A 19298-nucleotide genomic window follows, 5' to 3' on the forward strand; every position below is an offset into this window, starting at 1 on the left:
TCACCGAGCTACGCCGCAGGGCTGCCGCAACACCGCGAAACGGGAGCAAGGACTCTACACGACGAGCTGCGCACAGGAGCTGCGGCACCGATCACGAGATCCGGCAGCCCACGAGAAACCCCCCAGGGTGCGGATTTATCTTTGCTCCGAGGTCTGGTTCCCTCCTGTATCTGGGGGTAAGTTTTAAAGCCCAGATGACACTTCCCATCGAACCTCACCCACTCCGCAGCAAGGACGCAGGCAAGGCAGCTCCTAACGCTGAAAGCCCTCCAACTCCCTTCCCAAGGGCTCGACAACCAACACAGCTGTAAATCCCGGAGCCTTTTAGGACAAAGATCCCTGCGCCGTGCCCGCAGATACGGACGGGTGTGGAAATCGGCGCCGAGCGATGCTGCCCCGTGCCAGCGCCTGCCCTGGGCAGAGCCGGGCACCGGCGGGGCCCCGCGGCCGCTCCCGGCCCCGGCTCAGTTGCCGGCGTTTGGGGCTGCTCAGCGCCGGCATCGCCTGGGCGATCCCCAGGCGGGCCCAGGGCACCGGGTTCACCTCCTGCTGAAGCCTCGGGAGGAAGGCACACGCGTTTCCATGTAAACATCAATTCCTATAGCTGGATTTTCTGAAGCTCAAATTTAAAGTGTTGAATCTAAAGCACCGAATCTTGACTTTAAAGTGCTCTCCTCCTCCTCTCCCTGGCCACTAGCTATCAGGCGCGTCTGTTTTAAAAGCTGAATAAGCCAGAGGAGGTCATATTAAGAAGCAAGCCATGTAAATGAGAATGTAACCTATTTATCAGCTAAATACAGAGGACAAAAAGTGGCATTTTAAAGCTTAGCAAAGTGCAGAATAGATGAGAAGAGCCACAGCTCTGCGTTATCCCCTTGGACACCTCCCCGGCATCTCCTTCCCCCTTGCTGCCCTTCCCCAATCCCTCCGGTAGTTCTTCAGTGTCGCCCGACGTGCCGGCTCCGCGCCGTGCTCTCCTCCGAGCGAGATATCCAGCACAGCCGGGCAGATCCAACCGCACTGACGCTACTCCAGATTTACACCGGGAATTTGGCCCTCGTGGTTACCAAACTGCATTTAATAAACGAAAGAGACAAACATCCCGGCAGCATTTGTCCCCGTGACAATTGGCGATAACAAATGGCTGCCCCGCAGCTACCGCAGCCCGTCACGCCCAGCGCTGACAGCCTTCCTCCTGCAGCTGCGAGGCCGAGCAGAGACATCACACGGGGGAACTGAGCTCTGCCACGCGCTCCAGCTCCGGTCGAAAATAACAGCATTACCTCAGCAATCCGAAACAAGGGACAAGAACGATTTCCCCATCGGTTTCTACCCCTCATATCCTTCACCTTTCCCCGCTGCTCCTTTCCCCTAGAGCCTTCCTGACGTCTCCTCCCTACCCTGCACCCAGATTGCTCATTGCTTATTTATTGCATAGCTTGTTTATTCCCTCCCCCCACACACACTCTTTTTTGGGGGATCATCTCTGCTCTCTCCTTTCACCCCTCCCACACAGAAGCACCACCCTGTTTTGGGAGAATCGCAGGCTGACTTTTCCCCTCGGTACCGCTGCTCAGCTCCCAGGCAGATCTCCACTGCGTGCAAGTGCAGTCATCCTGAGCCAGCCCCAACCCTTCCTTTGCAGGGGAAATAAGTCGGTATCTGCAGAAGGCAGGCGGCTGGGTGGCGACAGCAGACCAGGCTGGAGCTGCAGGACCTGCTCCTGACTTTGCCGTTTCCCACCCATCCCTGGAAGCCGTCCCTGCATGGGCTTCGGCAGGCAGGTCGGAGCCCAGCCTGCCCACGCAGCGAGCCAGCCAGCCCCGAGGCCAGCTCCGGGGAGGTTGAGCAATCCTTGTCGGGAGTCTCAAGTCTGCACGGCTAAAACCACAGCCTGCCGCTCGGGATTCCTTGGTCCTTCCTACTCGCAGAAGCGAAGGGCTCCAACCCACAGGTCTTCCAAGCCCAGCTCGAGGTTAGTTGCCGAATTGAACATGACCCAGCACGGCCCAGACAAACGCGAAACAAAACAGAAAACTATTACCCTGTATCTCCTCCCTGATAAACATTCATAATCAATTGCAAATCAAGAAGTAACCTCAAACCTCCACACCTCAGCTACCTGCTCCACCAAAATGCAAAGCTGTTTAAGTCCAGTTTTAATGGTGGTTTAATCATCACCTAATAGCCTGAAAGCATAGGATAAAAATCAAAATCCCACTACTAAAACACTGTTATTTTAGGCACTGTGCCTTCACCGAGCAGCCACCTCTCGCTCTTACGTAGCGGCTTCACATACAGGTCTGGAAGCACCTTGGGGAAAGCCTTATCCCCACCTGATGTCAAGGGAAACGGGATGTGGAAGATGGGGTTAATGCGCACCAGGCAAGCGGGACCACGGCCCCAGGCTCGCCACCCTCCCCACCGATACCCCAGCCAGCCCCCTCCCCGCAGCAGGTACGTGCCCTGGGGACGGACCACCTCCTTCAGGCGTTAAACCTTCTGCTGAGCGAGGAGAGGAGCTGCTTTTGTTCTTTCTGAGACAGTAAAGCTCGGCATCGTGTGCCTTCCTCTTCCCCTCGTGGCTGGCGCAGCAGCGCCTCGCGGGCCGGCACCCTCTCCGGCTTTGCTACCTACAATTTTCCTGCCATACAAGGGTTTTTCTAGAGGGATTATGACATGGACCGGCAGCATTGGCATGCATGCAGGCACAGCCCCCCCCGTACAAAAGAATATGAAAATACAAGATAGTTGCAATAAAAGCACCAACTGTTCTGAAACAAGGCATGAGAGCCAAGGTACAGCAGAGATTTCAGCGCTGGAAATTGCAGGGTGGAATTTACTTTGAAATCCTGACACTTATCTCTTTTGACTAACATAAAATATGTACCTTGGCTCACGCTCACTTCCTATATATGACTGGGAAGAGGATGGCTTAACACTGCGGTTTCACCCAGTTTAGAAACGGAAAAGAAACCCATGAGAAAATTATTTCACTAGACTAAAAATAAATAAATCTCATTTTTTAAGAGTTGAAGGGAACACGGTGGATGCAATAAGGCGGCGGTCAGAAGCATTTGGCTAGGTAGCATTCTCCTTAAACCAAAACTGATACTGTAAAGCTGTAATATTCAAGCGCTAATATGGTATTTAAAACACTTAAGGGCATCCCACTCAGCAGCGTGCGGAAGCACACGGGGCTCAGTAGGAAGCAGATGCATCAGCTTCGACTTCTGTGCAAAGATGCCACAAATAATACAAAAACACACAAGATATTTCAACTCCCAGTGGCCGCAGTAAATTCCTTACAGTCAAACGAGCCACTTTGGTGACAGTAAGAAAACTGGCAGCCCCCAGGCCCAAGCTCCCTGACGCGGCGCCTTTGAGACACTGCTCCACACCATTTAACAGCACGAGGCACGTTTTCCTCCGCGCGCCTCCTCTTTTGCTTCAGGTTTTGCACGTTCGCTCTTGGAATCATTTTACCTGAAATCCAAAGTTCAGATGATGCTCAAGAAAGTAGTCAAATCCCGTTAAGTTTACGGAGACACAGGTTTGAACTGACGCTAAGGCATTAAATATTTTCAGTTTGCTCACATTTAAATTGAGCAGTTGTTTTTCTGCATGCAGAAACACACTAAAAGCACACTTTTTGCTATAATAAGTGCAATTGCTTTCTAAATGTCTCCATACTACGTCTCTCTGAACTATGACACGCTTTCCTCTAATTTAAAGATGGCAAGGACAAAAAGAGTTGCAACAATTTCCAACACGGTGACTTCATTTTCCTGATCCAGAAATCTGTTCAAACCGGTGCATTCCCACAAATCACCTCCATTTCAAGGAAACGACGTTTTTGGACAAGGGAACTTTAAGAAGAAATCCACAGACGGCTCCATTCGTGCGGTCACTCACTTTTGCATCAATTTTTGTAAAGACAGTGAAGAGCGACAGCTTGTTCCCTGCTCCGGGGAGATCAAGGAGCCCAGCACTTCGAGGGAGATCAAACCGGACCTCTGGCTCCCGCTCCGTTACCCAACGCCAGTCCTACGGCCAGTCTTCATACGTCGAGTGAACACAGAAAACGCAATAAACTTCAAAATACAGACTTGTGAAGAAACACACAGGCTTCAGAAAGGGACTCTGCCAGAATAAATACATTAACCTCTTTAGCCCTCAGTAGCATCAAGCAGTCAAATAAATATCCTTAAAAAGATGACTTAGGAGAAGGGAAAAAAGCCATCCCACCCCACTCCTCCTCCTCCCAGCAAGAAAAAGGAGACAAAAAGAATAGATGAGAGCGTGCTAGGATGCGTGTCCTGGAACGGGCCCTGTGTTTTATAGGTGTAGTCACTGGGTTAATACTGGGTTTTAATGCATGGCCAAAAATAGAAAGTACCAGATACAACTGGGTGGGAACCCTGAAGCGTTCTTCCTCCCTCCAAAACGCCATTTCCCTTGCGATGTTGTTACCGCTCCCGCCCCACCTGCGTTTGAGCGGCAGGGATTTCGCACGGAGGCATTCGGGGTACGGCGCAGCTCTGCTGCGGAGTCTCCAAATTGCTTTTGAAATCCTATCACCTATTAAAAAAAGACAAAAGATCTAGACCATTTAACCTGGCCCGAACTGCAGTGCATTTCTGCTCAGACATTCCTGATGGAAAGCATCCAAAGTCCACGGGCTTCCACTCAAACTTCCACACGCCAGACCAAATCCACAATAAAGGAAGGATGACGAATATCCCCAGAGAGTTGGCTTCCTCAGAAAAGGCCTGTTCTCTCAGCAGCCTTCCTCAGGGGTCCACACACATCTTCCTCTTGCTGCCCAGGGACGCCAAGCCCCAAGACCTCAACCCTTTAATCTGTAATTCTACCGTATACCTCGGGAACATCCAACAAGACCCATCATCGCCAAGAACGGTGCTCCAAAACTTTACACTCAGAGCTGTAATCATCCTCTATAAATTACCAACATAAAACTTTTATGTGACGGGTCAGAAAAAGGGCATTTGAATGGTTAACCAGAGAGATAAATCAGATGCACGGTAGAAATGACAGCGTGGTTAATGAAAAATAAAAACGGCAGCAGTTCCTTGGATGTCCTGCAGTTTATTATTGTTATTCGGGGGTTATTCTGCACATCGAGGTTTATTTAACTTCAGAAAATAGAAAAATAAAAACAGAACTCGTTCTCCCATGCCAGACTTGAACTTTTGATCGAAGCATTCCTTGCAGACAACTCTGCCCATCTCCCACCGTCGCTCCGTCGAAGCCTGGCGATACCACAATGAATTTAAATAGCGCCTTGCTGAGAAGCGCCAGCCTGTTGAAGCCAGCACTGTCATGGAGCTGGTCCATTGTTTTCACCCAGTTCTCCCCAAATTGTCTTCCTCCCTAAAAATCAGAAAAAACTTGACTCTCTCTCCTGCTTTTGAGGTATATTAAGCTTTTATGTTGGCCTTCTGGCTGGCAAGACACACCCACTAGCTCTGACTGCTTTCTAAAAGGTAAATCCAAGTCGACGGACTCTGCCTGGGCTGTGCTGGCGCTTGGCATTTATGACAACCGGCAAATACCGCGGGAACAGCACGAAGATGTTGCCTCAAGATCCTTCGCAGGCGGTAACTCAGAGGCGAGCACTCCGGCCAGGAAGCGGGTGCTGTTCCCCAGCAGTAACCCCTAAATGAGACGAGGGCATAAAGTAAAGCCGACGCCCTCTGCAATTGCCTAAACGCTTAATAAAATTCTATTTCAAGCGGTTGTCTGAGTTTTGTGCTTAAAAAACAGAGGAAAAGGAAGAAATAATCGCACAGCACGGTATTTACAGGAACAATTCTGCGGCTACTGTACGAGGGCAGCCTCGCTGAGAGACTTTGCTCCAGTTTTGCAGAGGGAAAATCCATGCTCTTGTGCAATTCAATAGGAACAACCAAAAGAGGGAGAAGCAGCGATTCCCAACAGCCGGCAACCTCTCGCTAACCCCCGGCGCGAGCAAGGTCAGAGCGGTCGTACCTGCCTGGTCACCTTCCGGAAACCCGCCCGCGCTGGAGGGCACGGACGGCAGCTCCGCAGATGGCACCCTCGCCCGCGCTGCGCCTCCCCGGCCCTCCTGGCTGCCGGTCCCATCCCGACTCCGAGCAGAGCCAGCGCTACGGCAGGGCCGGGCAGGCGGAGCTCCGCTTTTTCTAAACGATGCCCAAAACCGAGGATCTTATCGCTGGCATCATTAAAATTCCCACGGGCTTTTCTAGAGGAGTGGGGGAATTAATCACTCTCTCGCGGCCACACTCCGAGTGGGTAATTACATTTGACCTCCTTAAAGCCCCCGAAACAAGCGGACGTTGTGTTCAGGTTACCGTCTCACACTGTGCACCCTCCCCGTGCAGTATTAGACGGTGCTAAAGCTCAACCCGGCGTGGCGGCAGCCTTGTGGTGGTGGGCAGCAGCTCCCTTGCCTACAGCGAGTCTGGAACCAGCTTTTTTTCCTTTGGCAAAAGAAATGCTGCCTTTTTTTATTTTTTGTTTAACACAAACAAGTAGCAATCAATCCAAGCTGGGATGTGTGGACATAAGTCAAATCCTCCTCAAAAATCTAAGCATGATTAGAGGCGGTGCCTTTGTTCAGAAACACCTCTCTATGAAAAAGGCTACTATAAAGATTTTTTATTTAAAGTGAGCTGGCACTTTCGTTAACTCTAGTTTTTGCTTTTCCACAGGAAGCCCCAGCTGGGAACACGGCACAGAGTCACAAGTTTAACGGAAAAGCTTAACACAAATCCACGGTAAGCTCAGGGTAGCAGATAACGGAGATGCTAATGCAAGATAGTGAGAGCAAGCGCTGGCTTTACAACGCACACAGGTGAATTCGGTGCCAGTACCAAACTGCTCAGGTGTATCTGTGAAGAGGTGCACTCTTACATACTCAGAGCAATTAAGTGAACTGCGTTGCTGTTCTCCTAGAAAAAAGATGCTCAAATTTAAAATAAATACCCACACGCCCAAATTTTCTTTCATTACGATCTTGGTATCGGGATCACAATCTAAGCAGACACTAATACCACTGCAGGAAGCACATTAAATCCCTTCCTCATTCAGGAGGAAAAGCACCCACAAAGGGAGAACGCATTTCAGGAGAAAACGCAGAGGTTATGAAGCTTTGAAGACAATAGCCTTGCTATTTGCACACAGGTTTGCAAAACCCCAATCTACGATCATAATTGCAAATTACTACACCTGCTCCAGCCCAACCGGGCACCGCAGCTCGATCCGCGCGACAGCATCCAAGAGCTCGCCAGAGACGCGGCGCTCACGTGCGCGCCCGGCGCCGACCGAACCACGGGGCTGCCTGTCGCCGCCGCCGGCAAAGGCAGAGGCTTCGGCATCCTCGGGCAGGCTGTGCCCGTTTTTGAAGCACACGCTGAACGAAATGCCCCGTATCCACTGCGTCCCAAGACCCGTACGTGCCATCTGTGCTACCAGACCTTCAAGACCTTTCTATTTTATATCTTTAAAGCCTGCAGTTTTCTCCCCACACCGCAGGTTTCCAGGCAGACTAGGCACATCACTAATGGAAACACACACGCTCATTTCTCATTCTGCATTTGCACCGTACCTTTAATGCTGAGGTTTCAAAGGGATGATGCAGCGATTCAGCTACCTCGCAGAGCTCAAACGGCACGTGTGCCCACCCTGCCATGCTGCTGTACCTCCACCACCGCTCCCCACGATGGCTTTATAAAGGCTTTTGGCTTTTTACGCCGTTATATGTCCATCCCAGCTGCAGGAGGGACAACGACAACAAATCCATAATACATGGAGAGCGTCCTTGACCTTGTCCAAAGTCAAGGCGCTGACTGTCCACCGACCCCTTTTGTGAATTATTTGAACTGAAAGAGTAAACCTGCCCGTAACTGATGCCACGCATGGTGCGGCGCTGCACTGCTGCTCCCCCAAGAGCCAAGAGCTTCGTTTAAGCACCGCCGACCAAATTCGGAGGCAAGCCTGGGCCACACCAACAACATACGCTCGCCTTCTCATTGCGGTCAGTGTTCTTCCAAAGTATGGAAGTCAAGGATCCAACTTCTCTGCTTTAAAACTGTCGCTGGAGGAAATTCTGTTTAACTTTAGCAATTCATTAAGGCAAGAGCCTTAATCAAGGAGAGCTCCACTCTTGCTGGCCTCCCAGCCCAACTCGCCTTTTTCTGAGGACAAGCTCTGCCTGCAAAAAGCACTTTTGTTTGTTTCCTTTTTACTAAGGCTCGGACAAAAGTCAGTCACAAGAGCTGTGGAGAAACAATTTGCTTAGGGAAAGGGTTTCCCAGTTTCTGCAAGACCAGCGTTCCCATTCCACCCACTTACATTCCTGTATTAAGAGAAAACAAAAATCACATCCGCAGGCCGGTCATCGGTTACACAGGTCGACATCCAGGCAACATGGCAAACAGCTGAAAGAAAATTACTTGCACGGAAAGGCCTCGTTTGAAGAAGTTATGCACTCATTCCAGCACCACCATTTACATCAGTGCTTGTTAAGAAGTATTTTATCCCTTAAAATCATTTGCATAATTGCCGCAATCAAAGGCACTACTTTTCAGTAATAACTTTAATGGCAGATTTTTCCTTAAACATTCTTTTTAAAGGGCACCTCCCAAGGTTGGTGCATCCATATGCCGGTAAAAATAAAGACAGGAGGTGACACTCAGGAAACACGCGGTGCAGAGAAGGACCAGTTGCTTTTTGGTTTGTGCTTTGCTCACGGAAAATCACTTTACAATGCTCAAAATGCATCCCAGCACCTAAATCTGTGTCACTCAAACAGCAGGCCAGTTGGTACACTGGCAACTCCCTGGGTTTTTTTTCTATTAATTTTGATATTTTCTATCTGTAATCTTATTGCAGGGGAATCTGGCTTCTTTGCAGGCTAAAACAAGGTCTTGTAAAGGAGAGTCTGTGTCTCACTCTTCAACTTGCCTTCCCTGATTATAGGTTAGCAAGGAAAAACATCAAGCCTGACAACGGCATTCACACGTCCATCAGGGACTCCCCGGGGTGATGGATCGTGACTTCGGGGATGTATCATGAACGCACGGCCAGTCATTTCAGCAGCCAGACAACAAAGAAAACCACCAGCAAAACATTAAATCCAGCTTACAAGTTTTGTATTATTTCATGCCTTCAGTTCAGTAGCTACGGACATCTACAAACAGGCAAACTACTGTGCCAAAAAAATATTTTTTTTATATATATACACACACACATAAAAATAATTTAAAAAAAGGAACTGGAAGTCCCTTCTCAAAGACCTTGCCGTTCCCGGAGACCCCACAGGAAGCCTGGACAAGCAGCCAGGCGCATGGATGGGGAGAGAACACGTAAAGTTGACGGCTGCTCGGCACTTTTGGGGCACGGCACTTGCGACAGCAATTTTCCTCACATGTAGGAGCTCTGGCCTGCGTTTCTCAGCTGCGCGGAGGCACAAGCACAAGAACACAAAGATGACGGCTACAGGGCTTCAGCAGCATTGTAAAGGTTATTTTTAAGATGGGCGAGAACGACTGGCCCGGTTTTGAATATAAAACACGGAGTTAGAGAAAACAAGCCAGGATCCAACGGGAAGTTCGCAGCAGAAGCCAGCCAGGATTTCCACCAGGTCCTGCGCGCTCTCCTGAGGTTGGGGTCCCTCCAGATAACTCAGCTTCATGTCAAACCCACCAGGGGTGCTCCGCCAAGGCAGCTGCACCACCGCGCTGATGCTGGGATGCTCCTCACAGGAAGCTGAACCAGTGCCCCGGGAGCATCACGGCTTTGTCCAAGTGGGCTCCGGACCACATCCGTAGGGCAACCTCTTCCCCGGGCGGCATCAGCAGAGGATTTTGGGGGAACGCTTCCACTTAATTGAGGCTCTCAAACAAGGCAGGCCTCAATGAAGGCACGTTGCCCTTTAATGCAGGTCTAATTACATTAAAACAAAATGCTTTCGTGAACATGGAGAAAGGCTGGGGAGAGAATCAGACAAGCTATAAATTAAAGCAGAGGATATGAATACCATGCAAGCTGCAGTGTTAGGGTTAACGTGGGTCTGGAAACAGTTTAGTGAAAACCTGGTGTGGCTAGGGGCCAGCTCCGAGTTTAGTTGCTTTGGGCTAATCGTTTCCTTCAGGCAGGCTACTCTAGCACACTAATAGGTTTTAATAAAAACTTCCAATTGGGCCAGTAAACCCCTCATTAAGCTGTTTTTAAAGCATGAATTTAAGAGCGGCGAGGGTAAAAGGTCACGAGGAGTATTTAATTCACAACGGCTGGCAAAAGGTGCTGTTGTGATTGAAAACACCAGAGTTCAAGTGTCCAGGGCCACATAAACATCCGACTCTGTCACTAGACCTGGTTAAGTGACAGCTTGAAAAATAGATTTAATAAGACAGAGAGAAAAGTTTCCCACTCTTACACGAGAAATAGGAACAGCAGATCACAACGTTAGCCAGGAACAGGAACAGTCGGTAAGCAGCCTCGTCCCTCCCATCTCGGCGTGGGGGGAGGATGAATAAATAGCAGCCCATGGCCATCTGGGTGTTCAACCCCGCAGTGATTCCCAGGGGCTCGCTGGGACGCTCGCGCCGCAGCTCCGTGGTCTCCTGCTGCGAAGAGAACAAAGTTCCCCGGGAATTACATGGGCCAGCCCGTCCTCCACGTCCCGCTGCCAGTGGCTCTCCCACGTGCCGTCTGTACAGTGAGCTACCGGCGTAACAAGTGCCACCGGGTGTTAGCACGATACTTATGTGCCGCCACGCAAAAAGCAAACCTCCGCCGGCGAATCCTCTTACGCTTGGGCAACCTCACGCCCACCACGCAGACACTGCAGATGGGTCTGCAGGAACCAACGCTGGCTCCGGGCAGAGTTCAGCCCAGACACATCCCCACCTCAGCACACTTTTAAACTAAGCTTTGGACCTGCCCTAGTGAAGTTTGACCTTAGTCTTTCCAACTTACTCACATTTTCTCCCGCGACCGCGGCGCTGCTCACTAGTACAGCGCAACTAACAGGAAAACTTTGCCCCTGCTTTGGAAACACGCGCTCACAAAGGAGAAACATCTCAACCTTGTACAGCAAAAGCCAGAACCCCAGCTGTGCACTCTAACGTTTCATTTTATGTCAATGCACATCTAAAATTCAAGATCCCTGAAGACCTTTTAAAAGAAAATCCTCCTCGGAACAATTTGCATTGAAGTAAAGAGTGAGGATTTAACCAGTAATGGAGAATTACGTACACTCGGCTCTCAACTTTTTATTCTACTTCTAATGAAAACACACTTCACGTTCAATTCTGAGATGATAGATGCAATATAAAATTAGGGGGCAGGCATGGGTATGAACTAAATTATTTGCTTATTCCATGCTTACAGGTAACGGAAAAAACCTAAGAGTTTAATTCAACCTTCAGTGATTGTCTTCTCTCTGTATCAAGATTAACAAGGAAGTTTACTGTAAGAGGAGAGAAAAAAAAAAGCTCTTACTTTTAAAACATGCTTCTAATTCTAGCCACACAGTTGGCCTGCAAGAGCACAGAAGCGAGGCTCTCTGGAACAATCCCCAAGGAAACATTTGCTTTGGCTCCAAATAGGACACTTTTGTGCATCAAGAGTCAAATAAGATCAGCTGCTTCTCAATCCTTTCTGTTTAATGATCCCATTGATAGCCCAAAGGTAAACAGATGCATTCCTGTCTTCTGTGCATGTTCCTTGCTGGGAACCCAGATTGCTGCTCCGAGAGGTATCCCACAGCTATGGAGGCAACCACGCAGAGTCACAGTCTCCCTGGACAGTTGCATCGTTTTCCCACACCACACCTGGATTTTTACTCTATAGAGAGACGTGGCTGTCCATTACAACTCACGTGATCCTCGCGGCCTTTCCGCAGCTCTGCTTAGCTCTCCGCCGCTGCCTCATTCAGCCAGTATCTCCGGACGCACATCGGGCTGTCAGACTGTCTTCTGAATATCTGGGGCTACTTGAGACAATAAGGCAGAACAGAGGAAAGAGGACAAGAAAGCCTGTAAAAGAGCATCACCTTTTTCAAAGCCTCTGTTAGAACAGAGATAATAAATCACTATATTAAATCAGGCTTCCACTGGAAAGAGGAAAAAAAAGGTCCTTGGGGGTATCTCAGACAGAAGCACCATCAGGAACTGCTGCTCTAGGAGAGCACACCCTTGCTCAGAAAGGGTCAGAAACAGCAAAGCTGTCAACACCACAAATCTACTGAAGCAGCTTTAGTCTCATTCCGAGCCAGGAGAAAAGATGTCCTTAATTTTAAAGGATAAAATAACAAGTTGACCTTGCTGGTTCTTTCTAGTCCCAGCACCACAGCTGCAGCCTTCAGAGAGGGGGAGACCTGCCGTTTCTGGAGGCGAGCCACGACCACGGGTGCCGAGAGAGGCCAGCGGGCTCGCGGTGGCACGCACAGGTCACCAAGGCACCCAGAAAGGGACTCAAACAGAGAGGGCCATGGAGGAAAGCTTTTGGAACAGCGAAGCTCAAGGAGGAGATTTAGGCTGAGGATGAAGTTGCCAAGAAGCTCAGCTCTCCAGGAGTTGCGTGGCTGCTGGCCCTGCAGGTGTGCTCCACCGAGGACAGGCAGCATAACCATCCATCCATCCGTCCCTCCCCGAGGCTCCCGGCAGCCTCAGCTCAGCTAGGAAGACCCAAAGCAATCCAGCGTACTCCGGCCAACGAGCAGTCCCACCAGAGTACAGTCCACGCCCAACCACCACTGCACTGCCAAGAGCAGGGAGGAGAAGGGGCCATTGAGCCGGGGCCATCGAGCCTGGCGCTCCCGTCCCCTGGCAGAGAGCCTCGCACGCCCGAGCCGAGCCTATCCACCGGGAGGGACCCGAGGCAAAACCGCTGCGCGCTCACTGAAACACGCCACGCTACATCTACAGCCAAATTTATACCCGAATAACAATAAATAAGGCCGAGAAGTTATTACAGCTCGGCTAATTTCAGAACAGCACTAACCCCCAGGCTGGCGCCCGCTCCAGGATTTGCATCGCAGAGCACCTTTTCACCTTTCAAAGATAAATAGTCCAACGCGGCCGGTGCTTTGCACTGCGAAAGGTCTTGCACGGCTGTTTTGCAGTTCATTCCCTGAAGTGAGGAGTGTTTTTAATAACTGTTACCTGACAGGAGTAAGAGCAAAGAGCAAAACCTGTGGCAATACCAGCTGATCCCATTTGGCCTAACAGCTTGTTGTTATTTCCAGACTCTGGAGTTCTTTAAAATTCATGGGGACAGCCTGCAGTTTTAATAGAGGCTACCAAAATTCAGCCTAAGATGTCTCAAAAAAAGCACACTTCCTGGAGGGGAATAGGAAACAGTCAGCATTTACAAAGATCTCTCCAGGAACTTTTTTCCCCCTTTTTTTTTTTTTTAATTTGAAAGACCTTGCTTTGAAGTAGATGCTACCAAAGAATAAGGCTTCCAGAGCTCAGCAATATTTAATGTATTTCTACAGCAATGGATGACACTGTTGTTGTTTCAGCTATATTATAACAAAAATATTGTGGTTTTCCTGTATTCTAACAAAAGGAGCTCAAGATTTACATCTCATTCATCTTATTCAGAAGGAGCCCTTAAGCCAAAAACAAGGAAGGAGAGACCCTACTGCGTACAAAGGACTTCAGTAATCCTCATAGGGTGGCTATCCAGTTGGGACATAAAGAAAGGCCAAAGATAGATAAAACACCACTTGCAAAAAGCAGGTTTTCTACAACCATCAGCGAGAGTAGAAAACACACACAGAAGGTGAATAACCTGAGGTAAAACTACGATGGCCTCAAGCTGTGTCAGGGGAGGTTTGGGTTGGAGATGAGGGAAAAAGTCTTTAGTGCCAGAGCGGTCAGGCCCTGGCACAGGCTGCCCAGAGAGGTGGGGGAGTCACCGTCCCTGGGGGGGTTCAAAAACCATGTAGACGTGGCACTTGGGGCCATGGTTTAGGAGGCCTGGGGGTGTTGGTTTGGAGGTTGGACTTGATGATCCCAGAGGTCTTTTCCAACCTTAAGGATTCTATGGGTATCCTCACTAACCCAACAAAAGTCTGGATTCATATTGTGAAGTCCAGCTGGTTAAAATACCTACATCCAATGGAACCAATTCTCCATACTCCTCTGCTTCTCCACATGGTGAAGCACCATCTCAGTGATCCCACGTGCACCAAAACAGTTCGTCCCTTACAACTGGTTAAAACGATCAGCTGGTAAACAAGGAGACAGATGCAATTCCCTGAAGGAGAAGGGGGAGGCACGCTCGGTCATTACTTTTGCAAGCCTCCATAACACACAGACACAAATGGGCTTTAACTATTCTCGTGCCTTGTATTAGAATAACCAAATTTCTATTTGCGACTGGCTCGTCACAACTTGGGAATACGATCCCCCTTGTCATCCACACAGTGACGGAGCATCCTTCTGCACCCACCCATCCAACAGCATGAGCACCAGGCTGAAAGGATGAGAAGACACGACCAAATAGGCCCTTTTAAGGCATGATGCCATGGCAATGCTTCCCAGAAAATCAGAAGGGCACTAGCGGTTTTCCTAATATTCCCACAGACAGAAACAGGTTTTCTACCAGGATTTCTAACTCTCTGGGTAGACTCCAGCCGTGGGTTGGAGTACTTCAGGCTGAAAAAACCCCAACCTGTGCAAAGCACAAATCAACCTTCCAGATCTCCAAGGGAGTAATATCTGCACCTCACACCAGTGGAAAAGCAGATGATACAAGCAAGAAGTTCTTGATGTTCATACAAATCACCAGCAGAAAAGGCACTGGAATCTAGGAGGAACACGGTCCCTCCCAGGGGACATCCTTCAGGCCTCACTTTTTTTGGTCGCCTCAGGCATATTTAACTCTTTCTCTTTAATGTCACCCTCCAAATGATGCTGTTGCTACTTACACAACCCTTCCACCAAGTCTCCATGAATCTCAATTTACAGAATTTACACCAGTTTTCCTTTCCTTAAGGGCATAAGGGCAGAAAGAAATTCAGTGAAAGGCAGAAATAGACACAATCATAATTTAAACGTTGGACAGAGGGAGACAGAGAGAGGGAGGAAGCAAGCTAGAGTAATGTAAAAGCTACATACCCACAAATGCACCAATAAATTATAACTGCGGATTTTTTCTCACTTTTATTCACTTACCAAAGGAATACCTGCAAAACAAAATCAAGAAAAAGCAACAAAATTAAAATCTTGGTCGATCAGCTGGAGGAACCTATGCCTCTTATTAGTTTTATTTCAAACCTCACACATTTTGAGTTTCAAAACATCTGCCAAGGAGTACTGAAGTGTGCCTGAGCCACGTAACATGCAACTCAAAGGACCAGAATGGTAAATTGCTGCTACCTGGAAATGCAAGAGCAGCAAATTCCCACATTTCTGGGTAAATTAAGCTGTTATTTAGCACTCCAAGCAATTGGCCACCCTTCTTTCAATAAAGATGCTACAGCAGCATCCCGAGAAGAGACAGCAGAGTCTCAAATCGCAACAGATACCGGGCTTCACAAAGGGCTGCTCCTCACCTTCCCTCTGACTTGAGAACGCCTCTGAGCGAGCAGTCTAGCTCAGAGTGCAGCTTAACCAGGTTCCGCTGCAAGATTATTCATTTATGGTTTCCAAAGCGTGCTCAGCACTTCCCAGGCAGAAGGCAACAACCGAAGCTGCTAAAAAACACGCAGCTTAATGCACGCTTCTGCGCTGATGGAGCCTACGCGGCTGAAAAGCAAGAAGCTGCTGCTCGCTGGTGAACGATTCATTGGGTTTTTTCCCCTTTTGAGCACAGAAGTCTAGCACCGTGCCATCTGCTAGCTGAGTGCTGCGTACTAGACGCTCGCCAGTCCTCAGTGTCTCAGGAAAAGCGATACACATTTACTGTACCATTTTTATGTGAATTTTCCCCACATTTTAAGCATTTAACGTGCTTTTATAGCTGATCATCTCATTGAAATTACAGTTAGCCTGAGCTAGAGCCGAGTGATTTTCTGTAAGATTACCAGTTCCAATTAAATGTAAAACCCAAAGTTTAACAAGTTTTAAGATGCTGTTCTTCAACAGACAGCTCGTGTTTACTCCTATTATGGCTTCAATCCCACATCAGGGCTTTATTATCTGTATCTGCAGCGTATTGCATTACACTAATTAAAAAAAAACCCTCAGAACCCCAAAACAAAAACCCATCCCAGACTTTTAAACATTTTCAGAAAGATTTGCTCTTACTGAAAATGTCCGGAATAGGTGAGCAGATTTCATACTCCTAAGCATGTCATTCAAACAGTTCTAAAATCCATCGATCTAAATCATTTACTACATATTTAACAACAATTTCATACAGGGCTACTGACGTACAGGGCGCAGCAACTTTAACACGCACAAGAAGTTTTAACTTTATAAAGAGCCGCTTTTATTAAGAAAGATATGTCATTAAGGGCAACCTAACTTCGCTATTCTCCACCACAGTTGCGGTGCAGTTAAACATAAACTTGTACGAATTATTATTTCTTGGCAGAAGTTAAGAACCCCCTGAGGCTCATTTAAAACACACACACAGAGACACACACAAAATGAGGAATTAATAAAATATTGTATTCTTCTGAACCACATTAAGTTTTCTGACGTGTGTCTGTTGCTGATTACATCAATCTAGGCTCCGTAACTTGTCATGTGATGACAGGCAAACACTTGTGAATTTATTTCTCTGAAGAAGCCTGTGATAGAAATGCCAAGGATACCAAACCAAATGGCCCACTCCAAATACATAAAAGCAGCAGGGCTTCTTGCAGGGATTTTTTTTTCCTTTTTTTTTTTGATCGGTACAAACAGGCAGGTACCCAATTCCCGCAGACTTCAGGTCATAGTCTGGAACCCAATTACCATTTTTCTTTTCACGGTTTCTTCCTTGCTTATACGGAGTAAACAGAAGCGTTTATTTAAAAAAAGGATTTTTCTTTCCTACTGCCTGCCTTGGCATTTGAAACATTACGGACAGATAATGACAAGTGAAAACATGGATTTGATTTGGGGGGTTTGGGGTTTTTTGGCAAATTTCAACAGGGTCACTTTTGATCCGCACATTGTCAAAACCAGAAACTCTGCAAATTCCAAGTATATTCTGTTTGGATTGCCTAAATCAAATTAAAACGTGGTATCATTTCTGTTTCCTGGTTGGAGAAACAATGTCATTAGCCATGACTTGTCATTAGAGGCAAACTTTGTGTCACACTTAGAAAGCCTGTAAGTATCAGCTGGGAATCATAAACATCATCAAATATTTGGATTAAATTATTTTCACCACATTGTCATGCTGACTAATTCTAGCTCAAGTATATTCCTGGAAAGCAAAAATTGATAGCAAAACATAGTTTAAACTACATTAACCGATAGCAAAACATAGTTTAAACACATTAAACTGCATCACTCCTGATGAAAATACCTTCCGCCGTCAGTGCCCATGGTGGAGGCAGCATGGAGCCGAGCTGGGTTTGAAGACACGGCTCTGCAAGAGCTTCCCACGTCTCCAAACCACGGGCGGGCACCACTGTGCAAGCAAACAGGGAGCTCCCAGACCAAGCCAGCAGAAAACACCGCCTTTTCTGTATAACTTTTTTTTCCCCCTGCGTGCAAAGCATGCGGGATGACTGCTTCTGTTTGCTCAAGGAGGAGGAAAAGCAGATCGGCCAGACTTGCCCAACAAATTTACATTCCTTCTCTGCCTGCCTACCCCATAGCTACCCACCTTATTTAATGCATGGCTGCCTGGGGCAGGGGCTCCTCTTGTAACTCTCTATAACACGACAAAATTCTAAATAGAGTCTATTAAGAAATAGTATTAGAACATAGGCAGGAACTCTTATCTTTACATCTGTTGATGCTTACTAGGAAAAAACATCTGTATTTATAATCCAAAAAAAGAAAAAAAACGGCTCCTACCCACCATTCACATCCCGGCAGTGCCCCACACCGCAAGATCCTCCCAATTAAACTCATTTCCACAGGCAGGATAATTCCCTGCTGCATCCCTAATCTGCAGCTGGTGTTAACAGCTTCTCTCACTGTTCTCCAAGGAGAACATCCTCTACAGAAAGTGAACCCAGATGTCAACTTTCATCTCCATTATGAATCTCTCTTATTCTCTGGGCTGTTTAACTTAGGATGGGAGGAAAGGTATTTGGTAGTACAGACACGTTTTCTATCTCTCCATCAGGATACGGCTTTAAAATCTGCTGTAACAAGGTTTCCACAGCAGCACCTCTCCACAGTGGAAATCAGGCAGAAGCTACACTGCGATGTACCCCTTCCCTTGAGGGATGGATCACGGATGGATCAGTTCATCTCATGAAGTGATACAGGGACTACCCGGGTCTCCCCTCCGATACCCAGGCAGGGAGAGGAGGGAGCAGGGGACCAGCCCCCCAGGAGACAGCAGCAGCCTCAGACTGCAGCAAACGGACACACAACTGGCAAAGTGACGAGTCTCCTTCCAAAACTTCAGTAACAGGGAAAGCTGGATGAGCTGCCTGCTGAAAACCCAGGCATTACATTAGGGGAGGGGGAAAAAAGGGGCTAAGCCATGGAAGTATAGGAAACATGGAAAATGCCTCTGCCCCAAGACAGGACTGGCTGTGAGAATCACACCTGACAGATGCCTGCCTCGGCAGCGATGGAGACTCCACCTCCCTCTCCGGGTACTCAGCCCAGTGGCCCTCTACATGTGCCTTTAGAGGCTTTTCCTTACGTCTAACCTGTATCTTCCTTTCCACCACGCAAACCAACAGCTCCTTGCCCTATCCACGCGGGGACGGCGAACACAGAGCAGCTAACTTCCATCCTCTCTGCTGCTTTCACGCACTTGAAGACCTTTGTCTCCTTTCCCAGTTTTCCTTTCTCTCAACTAATCAAACTCAGCTCCTTCAGCTTTTCACCACAACAGGCCACTTTCTTCTCTGCCGCCGAGGCTTGTGCCTCTCCTCTGCCCGGCGTGGGGCCGTGGCCGCTTCCAGCGCAACGTGACAACCAGACACGAGATGCTGGCTGACACCTCCCAGCTCCGAGAAGCTGAAAACCTCATCCACTGCTGTCTTGCACATGACGCTCCTACAAGTTACTCGTTTACGTGCCTGAAACCTTGTTCGGTAAACCACAGTATACCAACCAAATTAAAGCTGTAAACACTCCAGGACAAAAAACCCCATCTTTTCTCTCTCTATATATATATAGGTACAGTACCTGGCACCTGGGGATCCACTT

At 48.3% G+C, this 19298-nt stretch overlaps 1 protein-coding gene and 1 long non-coding RNA gene across 3 annotated transcripts in view; both read right to left on the reverse strand.

The window, feature by feature from the left end:
* The window catches only part of LMF1 (lipase maturation factor 1), a 210702-nt gene that overhangs the window by 170018 nt on the left and 21386 nt on the right, over window positions 1-19298 (reverse strand). The window contains exon 3 of one of the 2 annotated variants that reach the window (XM_064461414.1): window positions 15198-15208. The exons of the other annotated variant lie outside the window; for it this stretch is intronic. Coding sequence (XP_064317484.1) covers window positions 15198-15208 — 11 coding nt within the window. The remainder of the gene's footprint in view (window positions 1-15197; window positions 15209-19298) is intronic. 2 annotated transcript variants of the gene reach the window in all.
* On the reverse strand, window positions 8585-11884 carry LOC135315154 (uncharacterized). The gene is made up of 2 exons (XR_010374590.1): window positions 11512-11884; window positions 8585-10731 (listed from the first exon to the last, which is right to left on the reverse strand). It is a non-coding gene; the product is annotated as an uncharacterized LOC135315154 (long non-coding RNA).

The sequence above is a fragment of the Phalacrocorax carbo genome, chromosome 10, assembly GCF_963921805.1.
Source record: "Phalacrocorax carbo chromosome 10, bPhaCar2.1, whole genome shotgun sequence".
In the NCBI taxonomy this organism is placed as follows: domain Eukaryota; kingdom Metazoa; phylum Chordata; class Aves; order Suliformes; family Phalacrocoracidae; genus Phalacrocorax; species Phalacrocorax carbo.